The 11,052-nt window shown below is 38.6% G+C and overlaps 6 protein-coding genes across 6 annotated transcripts; 3 read left to right on the top strand and 3 right to left on the bottom strand.

The window, feature by feature from the left end:
- Positions 1 to 1,512: 1,512 nt before the first annotated feature.
- On the top strand, positions 1,513 to 2,276 carry RHIMIDRAFT_312837 (uncharacterized protein; the record flags this gene model as incomplete). The annotated part of the gene is made up of 4 exons (XM_023614834.1): positions 1,513 to 1,599; positions 1,651 to 1,689; positions 1,747 to 1,925; positions 1,973 to 2,276. 4 exons carry the CDS (start codon positions 1,516 to 1,518, stop codon positions 2,271 to 2,273), a joined length of 603 nt encoding a protein of 200 aa, XP_023467416.1.
- Positions 2,277 to 2,667: 391 nt separating this feature from the next.
- Positions 2,668 to 5,440, top strand: RHIMIDRAFT_250854 (uncharacterized protein; the record flags this gene model as incomplete). The annotated part of the gene is made up of 2 exons (XM_023610764.1): positions 2,668 to 3,148; positions 3,204 to 5,440. 2 exons carry the CDS (start codon positions 2,668 to 2,670, stop codon positions 5,438 to 5,440), a joined length of 2,718 nt encoding a protein of 905 aa, XP_023467415.1.
- A 69-nt stretch (positions 5,441 to 5,509) lies between these two features.
- Positions 5,510 to 6,975, bottom strand: RHIMIDRAFT_236762 (uncharacterized protein; the record flags this gene model as incomplete). The annotated part of the gene is made up of 6 exons (XM_023608629.1): positions 5,510 to 5,838; positions 5,891 to 6,263; positions 6,323 to 6,341; positions 6,422 to 6,487; positions 6,551 to 6,636; positions 6,685 to 6,975. The coding sequence occupies 6 exons, from the start codon at positions 6,973 to 6,975 to the stop codon at positions 5,510 to 5,512; spliced, it is 1,164 nt and encodes a 387-aa protein (XP_023467414.1).
- A 166-nt stretch (positions 6,976 to 7,141) lies between these two features.
- RHIMIDRAFT_280208 (uncharacterized protein) lies at positions 7,142 to 8,222 on the top strand. The gene is made up of 5 exons (XM_023612891.1): positions 7,142 to 7,262; positions 7,315 to 7,441; positions 7,488 to 7,553; positions 7,605 to 7,768; positions 7,825 to 8,222. Exons 1-5 carry the CDS (start codon positions 7,211 to 7,213, stop codon positions 8,184 to 8,186), a joined length of 771 nt encoding a protein of 256 aa, XP_023467413.1. The 5' UTR covers positions 7,142 to 7,210; the 3' UTR covers positions 8,187 to 8,222.
- An 83-nt stretch (positions 8,223 to 8,305) lies between these two features.
- RHIMIDRAFT_201293 (beta-glucosidase 6) lies at positions 8,306 to 9,769 on the bottom strand (the record flags this gene model as incomplete). The annotated part of the gene is made up of 2 exons (XM_023606524.1): positions 8,306 to 8,808; positions 8,869 to 9,769. The coding sequence occupies 2 exons, from the start codon at positions 9,767 to 9,769 to the stop codon at positions 8,306 to 8,308; spliced, it is 1,404 nt and encodes a 467-aa protein (XP_023467412.1).
- Positions 9,770 to 10,084: 315 nt separating this feature from the next.
- RHIMIDRAFT_214489 (GTP-binding protein ypt1) lies at positions 10,085 to 11,026 on the bottom strand. The gene is made up of 4 exons (XM_023607267.1): positions 10,952 to 11,026; positions 10,778 to 10,898; positions 10,679 to 10,726; positions 10,085 to 10,614 (listed from the first exon to the last, which is right to left on the bottom strand). Exons 1-4 carry the CDS (start codon positions 10,963 to 10,965, stop codon positions 10,186 to 10,188), a joined length of 612 nt encoding a protein of 203 aa, XP_023467411.1. The 5' UTR covers positions 10,966 to 11,026; the 3' UTR covers positions 10,085 to 10,185.
- Positions 11,027 to 11,052: the final 26 nt, after the last annotated feature.

The raw sequence follows: 11,052 nt of genomic DNA, 5'->3' as shown, positions 1-11,052 counted from the left end.
ACATATATAATAAAGAGCAATACTTTACTTTAGTGAAATGTTTGATGATTTTACTTGCTTTCATGCTCTAAGATAAAACGCGCCTGTCTTTATCATTTATTAATAGCGCATAGAAATAAAAAACACTGAAAATTATAGTGCTTAAAAAGAACTATTGAGTTTATTGATACGTTATTACACTTTGACAATCTGGGGTCATTTTACTGTTCGAGGTGCTTTACCAAAACACTCTCAATCTCTTTCACATTCTGCGTGACAAGGTTAATTGCCGCTTTTGCATCTCGACTGATAGAAGGAATAAATCGTGGATCAGGGGCAGGAGCAGGAGCAGCAAATCCAAGAGCGACAAGCGCAGATGGTAAGAAGAACAAGCTTGATTTACATTTGTATAAAGATTAGATGGCTGAAGAAATTGTTATGTCCTATTTTTTTGCATTAAATATTGCCTCGCTTTTATATCAAAACAGATTCATGTGGATACAGTTGCCATAGCCATTTATTATTGGCTATAAGCACATTTGGCTAATTTTGGTTAGATGGATGTGCCTGTTTCTCTCTGTATTTTGTTGATCGCTTATTCATAAATGTACAAGCTACAGGAAGCATATTCGCTGTATGCACATCTTGTCCCGAGTCAATTTTCCTTTATGAGTTTAAATGCTTGTGTTTGATAAATTATTTTGTAGTTTCTTCCATCTGCATGTCTTTTATACGTGAATAGATTTCTTTTTGTGGCTTTATGAGGACAATCAAATTTGCATCTAATGGATTTGACACTGTTCAACGAACCAAGCGCAATCTTCTACATAGCTCTTTGAAAGAGTACATCTAACCCTGCCCCATCTATTAGGCGAAGTGGTGTATGAGAAGCTATGGTCTTCTTTGAGTTACAAAATTCGATATTTCCATTAGCAAATTCAAACAGGTCACCCGTTCAATAATTTCAGACAATCAATGTTATGGTTTATTAGTCCATAACTTGGGTTCTCATTCTTTCCTCCAGTAAAATGAAGATCACCACTGATTCTTTGCATGTAGTTTGACGCTGTTCACAGTGTTTTTCTTTTTCTAATATGCAGACCATCAACTTATTCACATGATAAAATATCACTTAAAGCGCCTCTACAAATAAGTCGAGAACAAATCCTGAGGGAAACGCTACATCATCTATAGTAGAGCTCGAATCAAGCCTGGAGATAAAAAGAAATCAAATAAAGAGCAAAGAAACGAAAAGAAATCAAGACTTGAGGTTCATGACTCTTTCAAAATTTTGAACTGTGACAGAAATGAGTGTGGTTTTGGTCAATGTATCTTACTATCTCTAGTATGTCTTTACGACAAGATACAATAGATTATAACCTATCGCAAAAAAGAGAAGGATACATTCCCTACTTTGATAGTCAAGTGGTTACTCTAAAAAGGGCAATTCGATATTCAAATGGCGCAATTAAAAACAGTGCTCAAAAAGAACCATTTCCACTTGTTTTAGTTTTCACACCTTTTTTTTTTTTTGAAATGGCTTTAGCACCTCAATTTGCTGGACATCGTTTAGGCTCTGCACTTGCGCCACATACTATCGAGCTTTACTTGGACTATGTTGTGAGTTGAAAAAATAACGCGTAAAATGGTTTCTTATCTGCTTTTTCACAGTGTCCCTTTTCTGCCAAACTTTACAAGAAAATTCGTGAGGTAACAACACAGAAAGTGAGGATAAACTCCCCTCCCTTAATCTTTTTCTCTTTATAGCAAGTATGGCCATATATCGAGCAAACATACCCTAATAAAGTCAAGTTGATTTTTCGTCACCAAGTACAGCCTTGGCATGCTGCTTCTACTGCTGTTCATGAAGCTGCACTCGCTGTTGAAAAGCTTTATGATAACAAGTTCTTTCCATTCTCTGATGTGCTGTTTTTACGTCAAAAGGAGTAAGGTTTTTGTTCTTTATTAAATATAAATTAACTCATTCAATTAGATTCTTTGATGAATCACTTGAAACAAAATCGAGAAAACAAATCATTGAAGAACTGGCCCAAATTGCGGAAACAGTTGGTGTTCCATCTGATAAAGTATTGGATCTTTTGGCTAATGGCTCTGGAGAGCCCAAGAATGCTGGGAATAAAGTCTCTAATGACTTGAAGTTGCAAGTCAAGCTTGGTCGTCAGAATGGTATTCATGTCAGTCCTACCGTTTTATTTGATGGTCTTCGTGATGACAGTGTTTCTTCCGGTTGGGAACTTGATCAATGGAAGGAATACTTGAAAAGCAAATTGTAACAAGTAAATAAACTACATTTTTATTTTTTATATTAAAATAAGTATATGCAACTTATCTGCAACTAGAAAACACCATACTTCTCTCTTTGTGACGCGGTAGTACAAATGGGTGCATTTCTTTGTTCTGTTTATGCAACATTATATGAAACGAAAAAGAAGAAAACATTAAGATGATGAAAGATCATTCATAGTACTCAAATATACATTTATATATGCCATTCATAAACATGTACCAATGATTGCCTCCTCTTCTCTTTTTCCTTCTTCCGGTTATTACTCAATGTGAATGTAACAATGGGGTTTCATCATAATTTAGAACCCAGTACGAGGGTGAAAATTTTCTTTCTCTTTTGTCCTTTGTTCCATAACAACTTTTTTTTTTATATATAAAAACATGGCACTGACCAATCCACCGTCTTATGCCAGCGGAACATTCAGTCTATCGACACCCTTATTCTGGGTACCTACCTTGTTATCAGCCCTTGTCATTGTTGTTGGATTAGCTCGTTATATGAGCACAAGACATATTCCTTGGCAAGACATTTCAAGCTCTTCTGTATCTCGTGAAAAGAGATTGTCACCACTATCTAAACTAATCGTCACTCTATCCTGTGTTGTTACCATTTCTTATTTAGCAGATGCTGTCGTGATCGTGCTTCGAACAGTTGTCGATGCTGCAAGTCTGCCAATTATGCTCCTTTATTACACAGGCGTCTCCTGGTTCGCATGGGTTATCTCCTTGGTTTGTCTACTGGATGAATCCCACAAGTTCTCAAAGTGGTACTGGCTTCAGTACTTGTTTTTTGCTTTAGCTGCTATTGGAGATACAGCTGTTGGTTGGCTTTGGACCATAGGTTTCTACAAACCTAATCCAGGTAATAGAAAAAAAGAATAAGAAAAAGAAAAAGAGATGTTCATAAACAACTGTAGGCACTGTATTTAGTACATATGATCGTTTATTACTCGGCGTCTTCATTAGCCGTTACATACTTGAACTCTTTACATTCATATTCTCTGTGATTCAATTACTTTATACCACAAGACACATTCCTGCCACAGAGCCCTTATTATCCTCTCAGCCAACCTATGGTACTATCGATAATGAATTGAGTACCAGTAAGCAACCAAACGACGAAAGCAAAGGATTCTGGAACAGATTCATACGAGTCCTGCCATTTATTTGGCCTCACAACAATTTTAAATTACAACAGCTTGTTATCATGTGCTTCTTATTGATGCTATTCAGTTTAGTCATCAACGTGTTTACGCCTTTGCAGATCGGTTATGTCGTCGATCAATTCAATCGAAACCCCACCAAGTTTGCTTGGGGTGCCGTTTGTATTTACGTTGGCTTCAAATTCTTGCAAGGAACTTCTGGCCTTATCCAAGCATTACAAAACTACTTGTGGATTCCGGTAGGACAGTACACGACACGAGAGATTTCGGTCAAGCTATTTGCTCACTTGCATAACCTTTCGCTTCACTTCCACATCAATCGCAAGACGGGTGAGGTGCTTCGTGTGGTCGATCGCGGTACGAACAGTATCGTCCAACTCTTGTCACAGATTGTATTTCAGATCTTCCCTGCACTCGCCAACATCGCCATCGCTGTCGTCGTATTCTCTGTTCAATTCTCAATCCCATTCGGTGTCATCGTGTTTGTGACCATGGCACTTTATCTCTATGTGACTATCGTTCTGACCGAATGGAGAACTTCCTTCAGACGCAAGATGAACGAACTCGACAACTATGCTCGTTCCAAGGCCGTAGATTCCTTGCTCAACTTTGAAACCGTAAAGTACTACAATGCAGAATCTTTTGAAGTCAACCGATATGACCAGGCTATTGTCGAATACCAAAAGGCAGACTATAAGAACTCGGCTTCCTTGAATGTCCTTAACTTGGCTCAAAATGCAGTCATCACTGGTGGTCTCCTTGCAGGCTCGCTCTTATTTGCCTATGAAGTCTCTCGAGGACGTTTGACGGCTGGTGCCTTTGTCACATTTAACGTATACATGCTGCAACTCTACACACCACTCCACTGGTTTGGCACGTATTATCGTATGATCCAGCAAAACTTTATTGACATGGAAAAGATGTTTGAGCTCTTTGATGTCGATCAGTCGGTCAAAGATGTTGAAGGCGCAAGTGACCTTGTGGTGAGTGAAGGTCATGTCATCTTTGACAATGTCTCCTTTTCATACGATCAGCGTCAGACCGCTCTCAACAATATCTCATTTTCTATTCCCAAGGGCGCCACTGTGGCTCTTGTCGGTCCCTCAGGTGGCGGTAAATCAACCATTCTTCGTTTGCTCTTCCGTTTCTATGACCCTGACTCTGGACACATTTATATTGACGGGCAAGATATTGCTCGAGTCAAACAGACGACACTTCGCAAGAACATTGGTGTTGTGCCTCAAGATACTGTACTTTTCAATGATACCATCATGTACAACATACGTTACGGCAATGTCAACGCATCAGATGAGGAAGTCATTGCTGCTGCCAAAGCAGCTCAAATCCATGACAAGATCTTGGCGTTCCCTGACGGCTATGATACCAAGGTCGGTGAACGTGGTCTTCGTCTGAGCGGTGGTGAAAAACAACGTGTGGCGATTGCAAGAACCATTCTAAAGGATCCATCCATTATTCTCTTGGACGAAGCGACCAGTGCTTTGGACACAACAACCGAGCGTTATATCCAGGAGGCGCTGGCTCAGATGACAAAGAACCGTACTACGCTGGTGATAGCTCATCGTTTATCGACTATTGTCAATGCAGATATCATCTTGGTAATTAAGGATGGTAAAGTGGTTGAGTCAGGTAATCACGATGAGCTGATACGCAATAACGGCATCTATCACGAAATGTGGCAAAAGCAACAAGATGATCCTTCTAGTGCGACATTGACAACGGTCCCAGAAGATGTCCTTGTGGAGGAACCTTTGACGATCCCTACAGATGTTCAAAAGCAGAACGCATCGGAACAACAGGAGGCAGGGAAGCCTTCATCTACAGAAGAAGAAGACGACGACGAGGAAGGAGCCGAGCAACAACAGGATGCGAATAATGATTCCAAGAATACACAGACTACACCAGGTCAAAAGTCATCAAGCAATAAGCGTAAGAAGAACAAGAGGAGAAAGAGAACAAAGAGCAATAAATAAAGATAGAAAGTGTTTCCTTATCTGAATATCTTTCAAAAAAAGCAATATATCATGTGTACTATCCTTTTTTTATTGCTGTTCATCTGGTACGCGTCCCCAGGCAAGATAGACGTTACTGAATGGTTTATATTCATTAAATTCATCCATCATTGCCTGTACCTTTCGTTTATATTCACGTCCACTAATTCCCATCAGTTCAGTCAAGAATGGTTTGGCAGAATCAAAAAAGGATTCAAAGTTTTGTTTCCATAAATTGCCAAGGTCTAGTCCCCATGACCCAAGCGGAATTGAGACAAATTTCGATTGGACGTCGATTAAACCGAGGTCGAGTAATGATTTTTCTAATTGACAAGCTAATCTTGGTTCTGTGTTACGTTTTTCTATAAGTACTTGATGAACTATAAAAGGGAAGTGAGTTTATATACGCTGAGTAAAAAAAGTCATGCTTACTTTGTTCCAGCCATAATTCACCTTGTGGACCTAAATGTTGAGGCATGAGATCTACTTCAATTAATTGAATGTATCCACCTGGCTTGACTACACGCGATAGTTCCTGTAAGATGATATGCCAATCCTGATGTTTATATGTAAGGGCAGTGATGTGTTGTTGGGCATAGTCAAAGTGATTCGAATCAAAAGGAAGTTTCTTAGTCTGTAAAATATTATGTAAAATAAAGGTAAAATTAGGATGCTTTTGTTCTGGTTCTTGCTTTCTTGTATACACATTGAATACAGGTTGCTGTGGTAATAAATCACAAATATCGACAAGGTTAAACGTTGATCTTACAAAATCTTGCGCCATGTCTAGAATTGGATGGCCGACCTAGAGAAAGAATTGGAAATTTTAGACTTTTTTTTTTTTTGTTTTGCATATAGTGTTACCCATAAGCCAGGTCCACAACTATAAAGAAAAAAAAATAGAAAGTGGTAAGAACTAAAAGCTCTGCTGAACATTTTATATGTAATTCATTGATAATTTACTTGACATCAAGTACTCTAATACCTTCAAATAGTCTAGGCTTTACTTCTGGAGGCACAATATGTCGACTTGTAAAAAAAAAAAAAGGGTATGAGTTGCACTAGAAATTTATTGCTTGTGTAAACAATTACCTCCCAAATGCCCAACGTATAACATAAAATTGTACTCTGTGTCTATCTTGTTCCGTTTGATCGTTTGGTAAGAAATATTCTATATTCTACTACACGCTGAGTATGCGTCAACACAGTCGATGGTTGTTTATTACCTCAATATTAGGAAATCGTCTACCTTGAGTCCACCTGAATTGTAAATCAGAAGTTGAGCTGTCATTCCTTGCTATATCTAATGCGTTATTACGATGATTGGCATGGTGATGATTGTTATGGCTATGATGATGGGTATTTTTCACTCTCGGTATAATGCCTGGTTGTGTCGGTGCAGAATTAGATGATGATTTCTTTGGCGTAGGTTTCTTCTTGATGGGCTGAAGATGTTTAGGGACCTTGGTCAACGCCTTTGAAGGGTCTGAATTTTCATTCGACGTTGTATTCCCCATAAAATGAATCAAATTAAAAAGAAGGAAAGAGAAAGAGAGAGAGACAGAGAGAGAAGGAAAGCATGTCACTGTTCAAAAAAAGAAAAAAAAAACTCAAAGTGTAACCATGGAAATCATGTGTAATCAGCCTGGTTACAAAAACACCCTCTCTCTCTCTCTTTTTTCCTTTTTTCCCCTCTCTCCTTATTTTATAAACAATAACTTAAAAGCAAGAAAAAAAAAAACACCAAGAATCATGTCAGTGTCCGAATATCATCATGAAATATCCTCTTCTCATCTTATAAAAAGTATGTTAATATAAAGTATCACACGGTGAATATTAAACTTTTATATTTATAGGTATCATCGAGGATTTATTCTCCTACAATATGATAAGGAGAAAGAGAGTGCTAGAATACTACTTTTTTCAGGACAGTACATATACTTCACCTCTATTAACAGCAGAAAATGTGAATAATATACAATAGTAAGTGGTTCATTTTATGATGTATCGATCCTTATACATGTTGTAGTATTTATACTGTTTGGCAAATACTCAACAGAACAGAACCAACAATAACAAACATTGTGTTTGATGGGTAAAGAAAAGAGACAATATTGTTTTTAAGCACTGTATTTACACTCAATAGACAAACAGCTGTGATTCATTTGATTCATAATTTATCACCTACCATTTTGCCCAGATGGGTCACTCTTCAAGTTCCCGCCATAACAACTCTTTATTTTCGTGAAACAGAATGTGATAGTGGATTATTAAAAATCTATAGACAGGAAGATAGTTGGACACTCGAAGGCAAATACTAACTTAAAAGCGTATAGTCATATATTTATACCTATATTTATATGTAGGTCTGGTTCAGTCAGTACCTTTGATATCCTTTTGGTATAATAATGTATTACGTGTCGTCATGGGTAAAATAATGACCACAACGGGTGATATACTCGATTCAGCCCTAACACATGCACAAAAGATGACGTTTCGAAGTAAAGAAATTCAACGACTAGGTCATGAAATTGCGATTGAGAATATGGAAAAACTAGAGGAATATCAAGCTGATTTAAAAGATAGCTATATCGAGGGTCTAAGGGCATGGAAAGAGTATTACATTGAACCTTTGACTTATAATGAAGATGAGTATGTCTTTGCGCCTATTAGAGAATCAGGCAGAGGGTTATCCTTACAAGATCAAATCTACCTGGATGAAGAATAAAAAAAAAAGGATCCGTTTCTTTTTTCCCCTTTATTCATATATATATATATATATATACCTTTGTAAATAAAACCCAAATGAAAACTAAACTAGCAACTTTATTTGTGTGTTTTTTATCATTACTGTTGTTGACCTTCAACAACATGACCACAGCTGTACTCACGATTATTCACATCCTTTGGTGCAAACCCTTGTTCCCAGGCCAAGAGATAGTCCCAATGAGGATTAACGTGATCTTGGGTCTTGTAGGTCCAGTAGAACCAACCAATACCAGTTTCATAAGCATCCATCTGTTTTTGCATAAACTTGAGCAAGAACGTCTTATATTCGGGCGTAAACTTTTTCCAATCATCCACCCCCTTGCACGTACACGTCGGACATACAGGCGTGGCAGGGCCATCTCCTTGGTCAAGCGTACCATCGAATCTGGCACCAAGACCGATACCGTTCAGATATTTACCACAGTCATTTGTTGCCACAGAGAATTCACCGACCATGGTAGGACCTGTGTTTAGCGTGGACTCATTCATATCTCTTCTCCAAAAGTTACAAGGAAAGTCTGCTTGTACATCTCTGGGCATGGCAACCAAATCTTTGTTGAAAATCAGATATAAATGAGTTTCTATATTCAAAAAAAAAATCATTACTTTAAAGACCTAATTCTTTTTATATATATATATACCCAAGACAGTCCTATCAAACCTCTTTCCAAAGAATCCCTTCCAGCGTGGCAAAGGTAAGAAACCATCGTGATATGTCAAGAGAGGGCCCTTCCCAGGTCCCAATGTCTTTCGAATGGTATCATGACTTTTCTGATACCACTCCTTGACATCATCTTCTGGGATTTTCATCATGGCCGGTTCATTGAGAACACCAAAGATAGGTACGACATGCGACCACTCTGGTCTATCAAAGAACTGAATCATGTCCATGACGATCTGAATGGTTCTTTCTGCATTCAACTGACCTTCCGTACCATTCAAGAAGCCTACTTGACCCTGTCGACCGGAATGGTTCCAGCCGTTTTGTGAACCTGGCGCGGTATGAAGCTCGACCATGACGCGAAGACCGTACTTGCGAGCCCATTGGATACCTTTTAACAAGTACTGCCATGACAGATGGGGCACAAAGGGCTCTCCGGGGAACACCTGTAGGGCCCAGTGTCCGGTTGGGATTCGAACGTGATTGAATCCCATGTCGGCAATTTTCTTGAAATCATTCTCTGTGATAAACGTTTCGTAATGTTCTTTCAATTGGCGCTTGGCTTCAGCAGGACCCAATCGTTCTGTCAGAGTCCATTCATCTACGACGGGTGTGGCTGCTTCGTATCCAGGAATGGGCTGTTCAAAGATTTTGGGCGTAATGAACGGTTCGAGCACGAGCCATCCTCCGAGATTGATACCACGGATACGGTCGCGGCCATTGTAGTCAAAGGACTGGTTGAGTGGTGGTGTGAAAGGATTAGGTCTGGCAGAGTCGTTGAATGGGTCCTTATAACCTGGGCTACTTGGACTCGTGATCCTATGATCTTCGTCGCCTACAGGTTTGGGCCGTCTTGCTGCTCTCGCGGTAACACCGATCATAACAACGGGGATGAGAACGATAGCGACAATGATAAGAATGGCAAGAGAGGCTAGCATCAAGAATCGAGGATTATGATTTCGTAATTTTCCTAAAAAGCCCTTGTTGGAGGCTGCTGTGTCTTTAGCTTCTTGATCTGGCTCATCTGAAGCATCAGGCGAATGTCTTGCATTGTGTATATCTATAACTATATAAGTATTTCTTGGTCTAACAGCAGCAGTTGATCTTACTTTCCATGCTTAGAGTAAAGAAAGAAAAATATGCAAAAGGTCTTTTCTTAAATATTGATTTGGACAAGCATGTCTCACTTTCTCACTCTCTTACTCACTTTTATCTCCCTCGTAGAATTTCAATTTATAAATAGGTGTATCTTAATATATAAATGTATTTATTTCAAAAATAAAAATAAAAAGGCTACTTAACAACAGCCACCACTTTGCTTTGGCTCAAGGGAAGCGCCCTGACCGACCTTGACGGTAGATTTGGCTTGAGTTTGTTGCATGGTAGAGCCCATTCGATCTTTGATTTGCTTAGCCATTGTCAAGAAAGCTTGCTCTACATTGGTAGCATCCTTGGCAGATGTTTCCAAAAGGGGTATCTTGATGGACTCTGCAAACTCATTAGCCTGTTCTGTACTCACAGCCTTCTTATCCGTCAAATCGCTCTTATTGCCAACAAGTAATTTATTCACTCCTTCTGCTGCATATCTGTCAATTTCCTGCAACCACTGCTTCACGTGATGAAAGGAGTCTTCGTCCGTGACATCATATACAACAATGATACCGTGCGCTCCTCGATAATAGGATGAAGTGATTGTACGGAAACGTTCTTGACCTGCTGTGTCCCACTATAGAATAATAATAAATGAGTGATAAGGAATGATTAAAAAAAAAGAGGGGGGAGACACTCACAATTTGAAGCTTCACTGTCTTTCCTTCTAATTCAATAGTTCTAATTTTCTATAGGGTTCTGTTTTAGGTTATCTCTGTATATTTTTATAGTTCACTTACAAAGTCAACACCAATAGTGGAGATATAACTTTCGGTATAGGTGTCATCTGCAAAACGAAGTAAAAGACAAGACTTTCCAACACCAGAGTCACCGATTAATAAAAGCTTAAACAAGTAGTCGCTAATAAAAAGATGAGAAAGATATTTTCTATTTCAAAGAAAAAGAAACTTTACTATTCAGGATTCATTTTGCAAATAAATTATTGGAATGAAAAAAGAGATGTTTAAAAGAAGAACAAGAAGAAGAAGAAAAAAAAGAAGCCCTTTTTTGTGTG

Source organism: Rhizopus microsporus, assembly GCF_002708625.1.
Source record: "Rhizopus microsporus ATCC 52813 unplaced genomic scaffold scaffold_6, whole genome shotgun sequence".
In the NCBI taxonomy this organism is placed as follows: domain Eukaryota; kingdom Fungi; phylum Mucoromycota; class Mucoromycetes; order Mucorales; family Rhizopodaceae; genus Rhizopus; species Rhizopus microsporus.
This window is presented reverse-complemented; position numbering and strand designations above follow the sequence as displayed.

What these genes read in the sequence shown, in the direction of transcription:
- RHIMIDRAFT_280208 (XM_023612891.1), top strand. Translation starts at nt 7,211, where the DNA reads ATGTCAGTGTCCGAATATCATCATGAAATATCCTCTTCTCATCTTATA. An exon ending in AATGTGAATAATATACAATA is followed by an intron (nt 7,442 to 7,487) that starts GTAAGTGGTTCA and finishes TACATGTTGTAG; the next exon opens with TATTTATACTGTTTGGCAAA. An exon ending in ACAAACATTGTGTTTGATGG is followed by an intron (nt 7,554 to 7,604) that starts GTAAAGAAAAGA and finishes TACACTCAATAG; the next exon opens with ACAAACAGCTGTGATTCATT.
- RHIMIDRAFT_214489 (XM_023607267.1), bottom strand. An exon ending in CCACTATTGGTGTTGACTTT is followed by an intron (nt 10,727 to 10,777) that starts GTAAGTGAACTA and finishes AGAACCCTATAG; the next exon opens with AAAATTAGAACTATTGAATT. An exon ending in AGACAGTGAAGCTTCAAATT is followed by an intron (nt 10,615 to 10,678) that starts GTGAGTGTCTCC and finishes ATTATTCTATAG; the next exon opens with TGGGACACAGCAGGTCAAGA.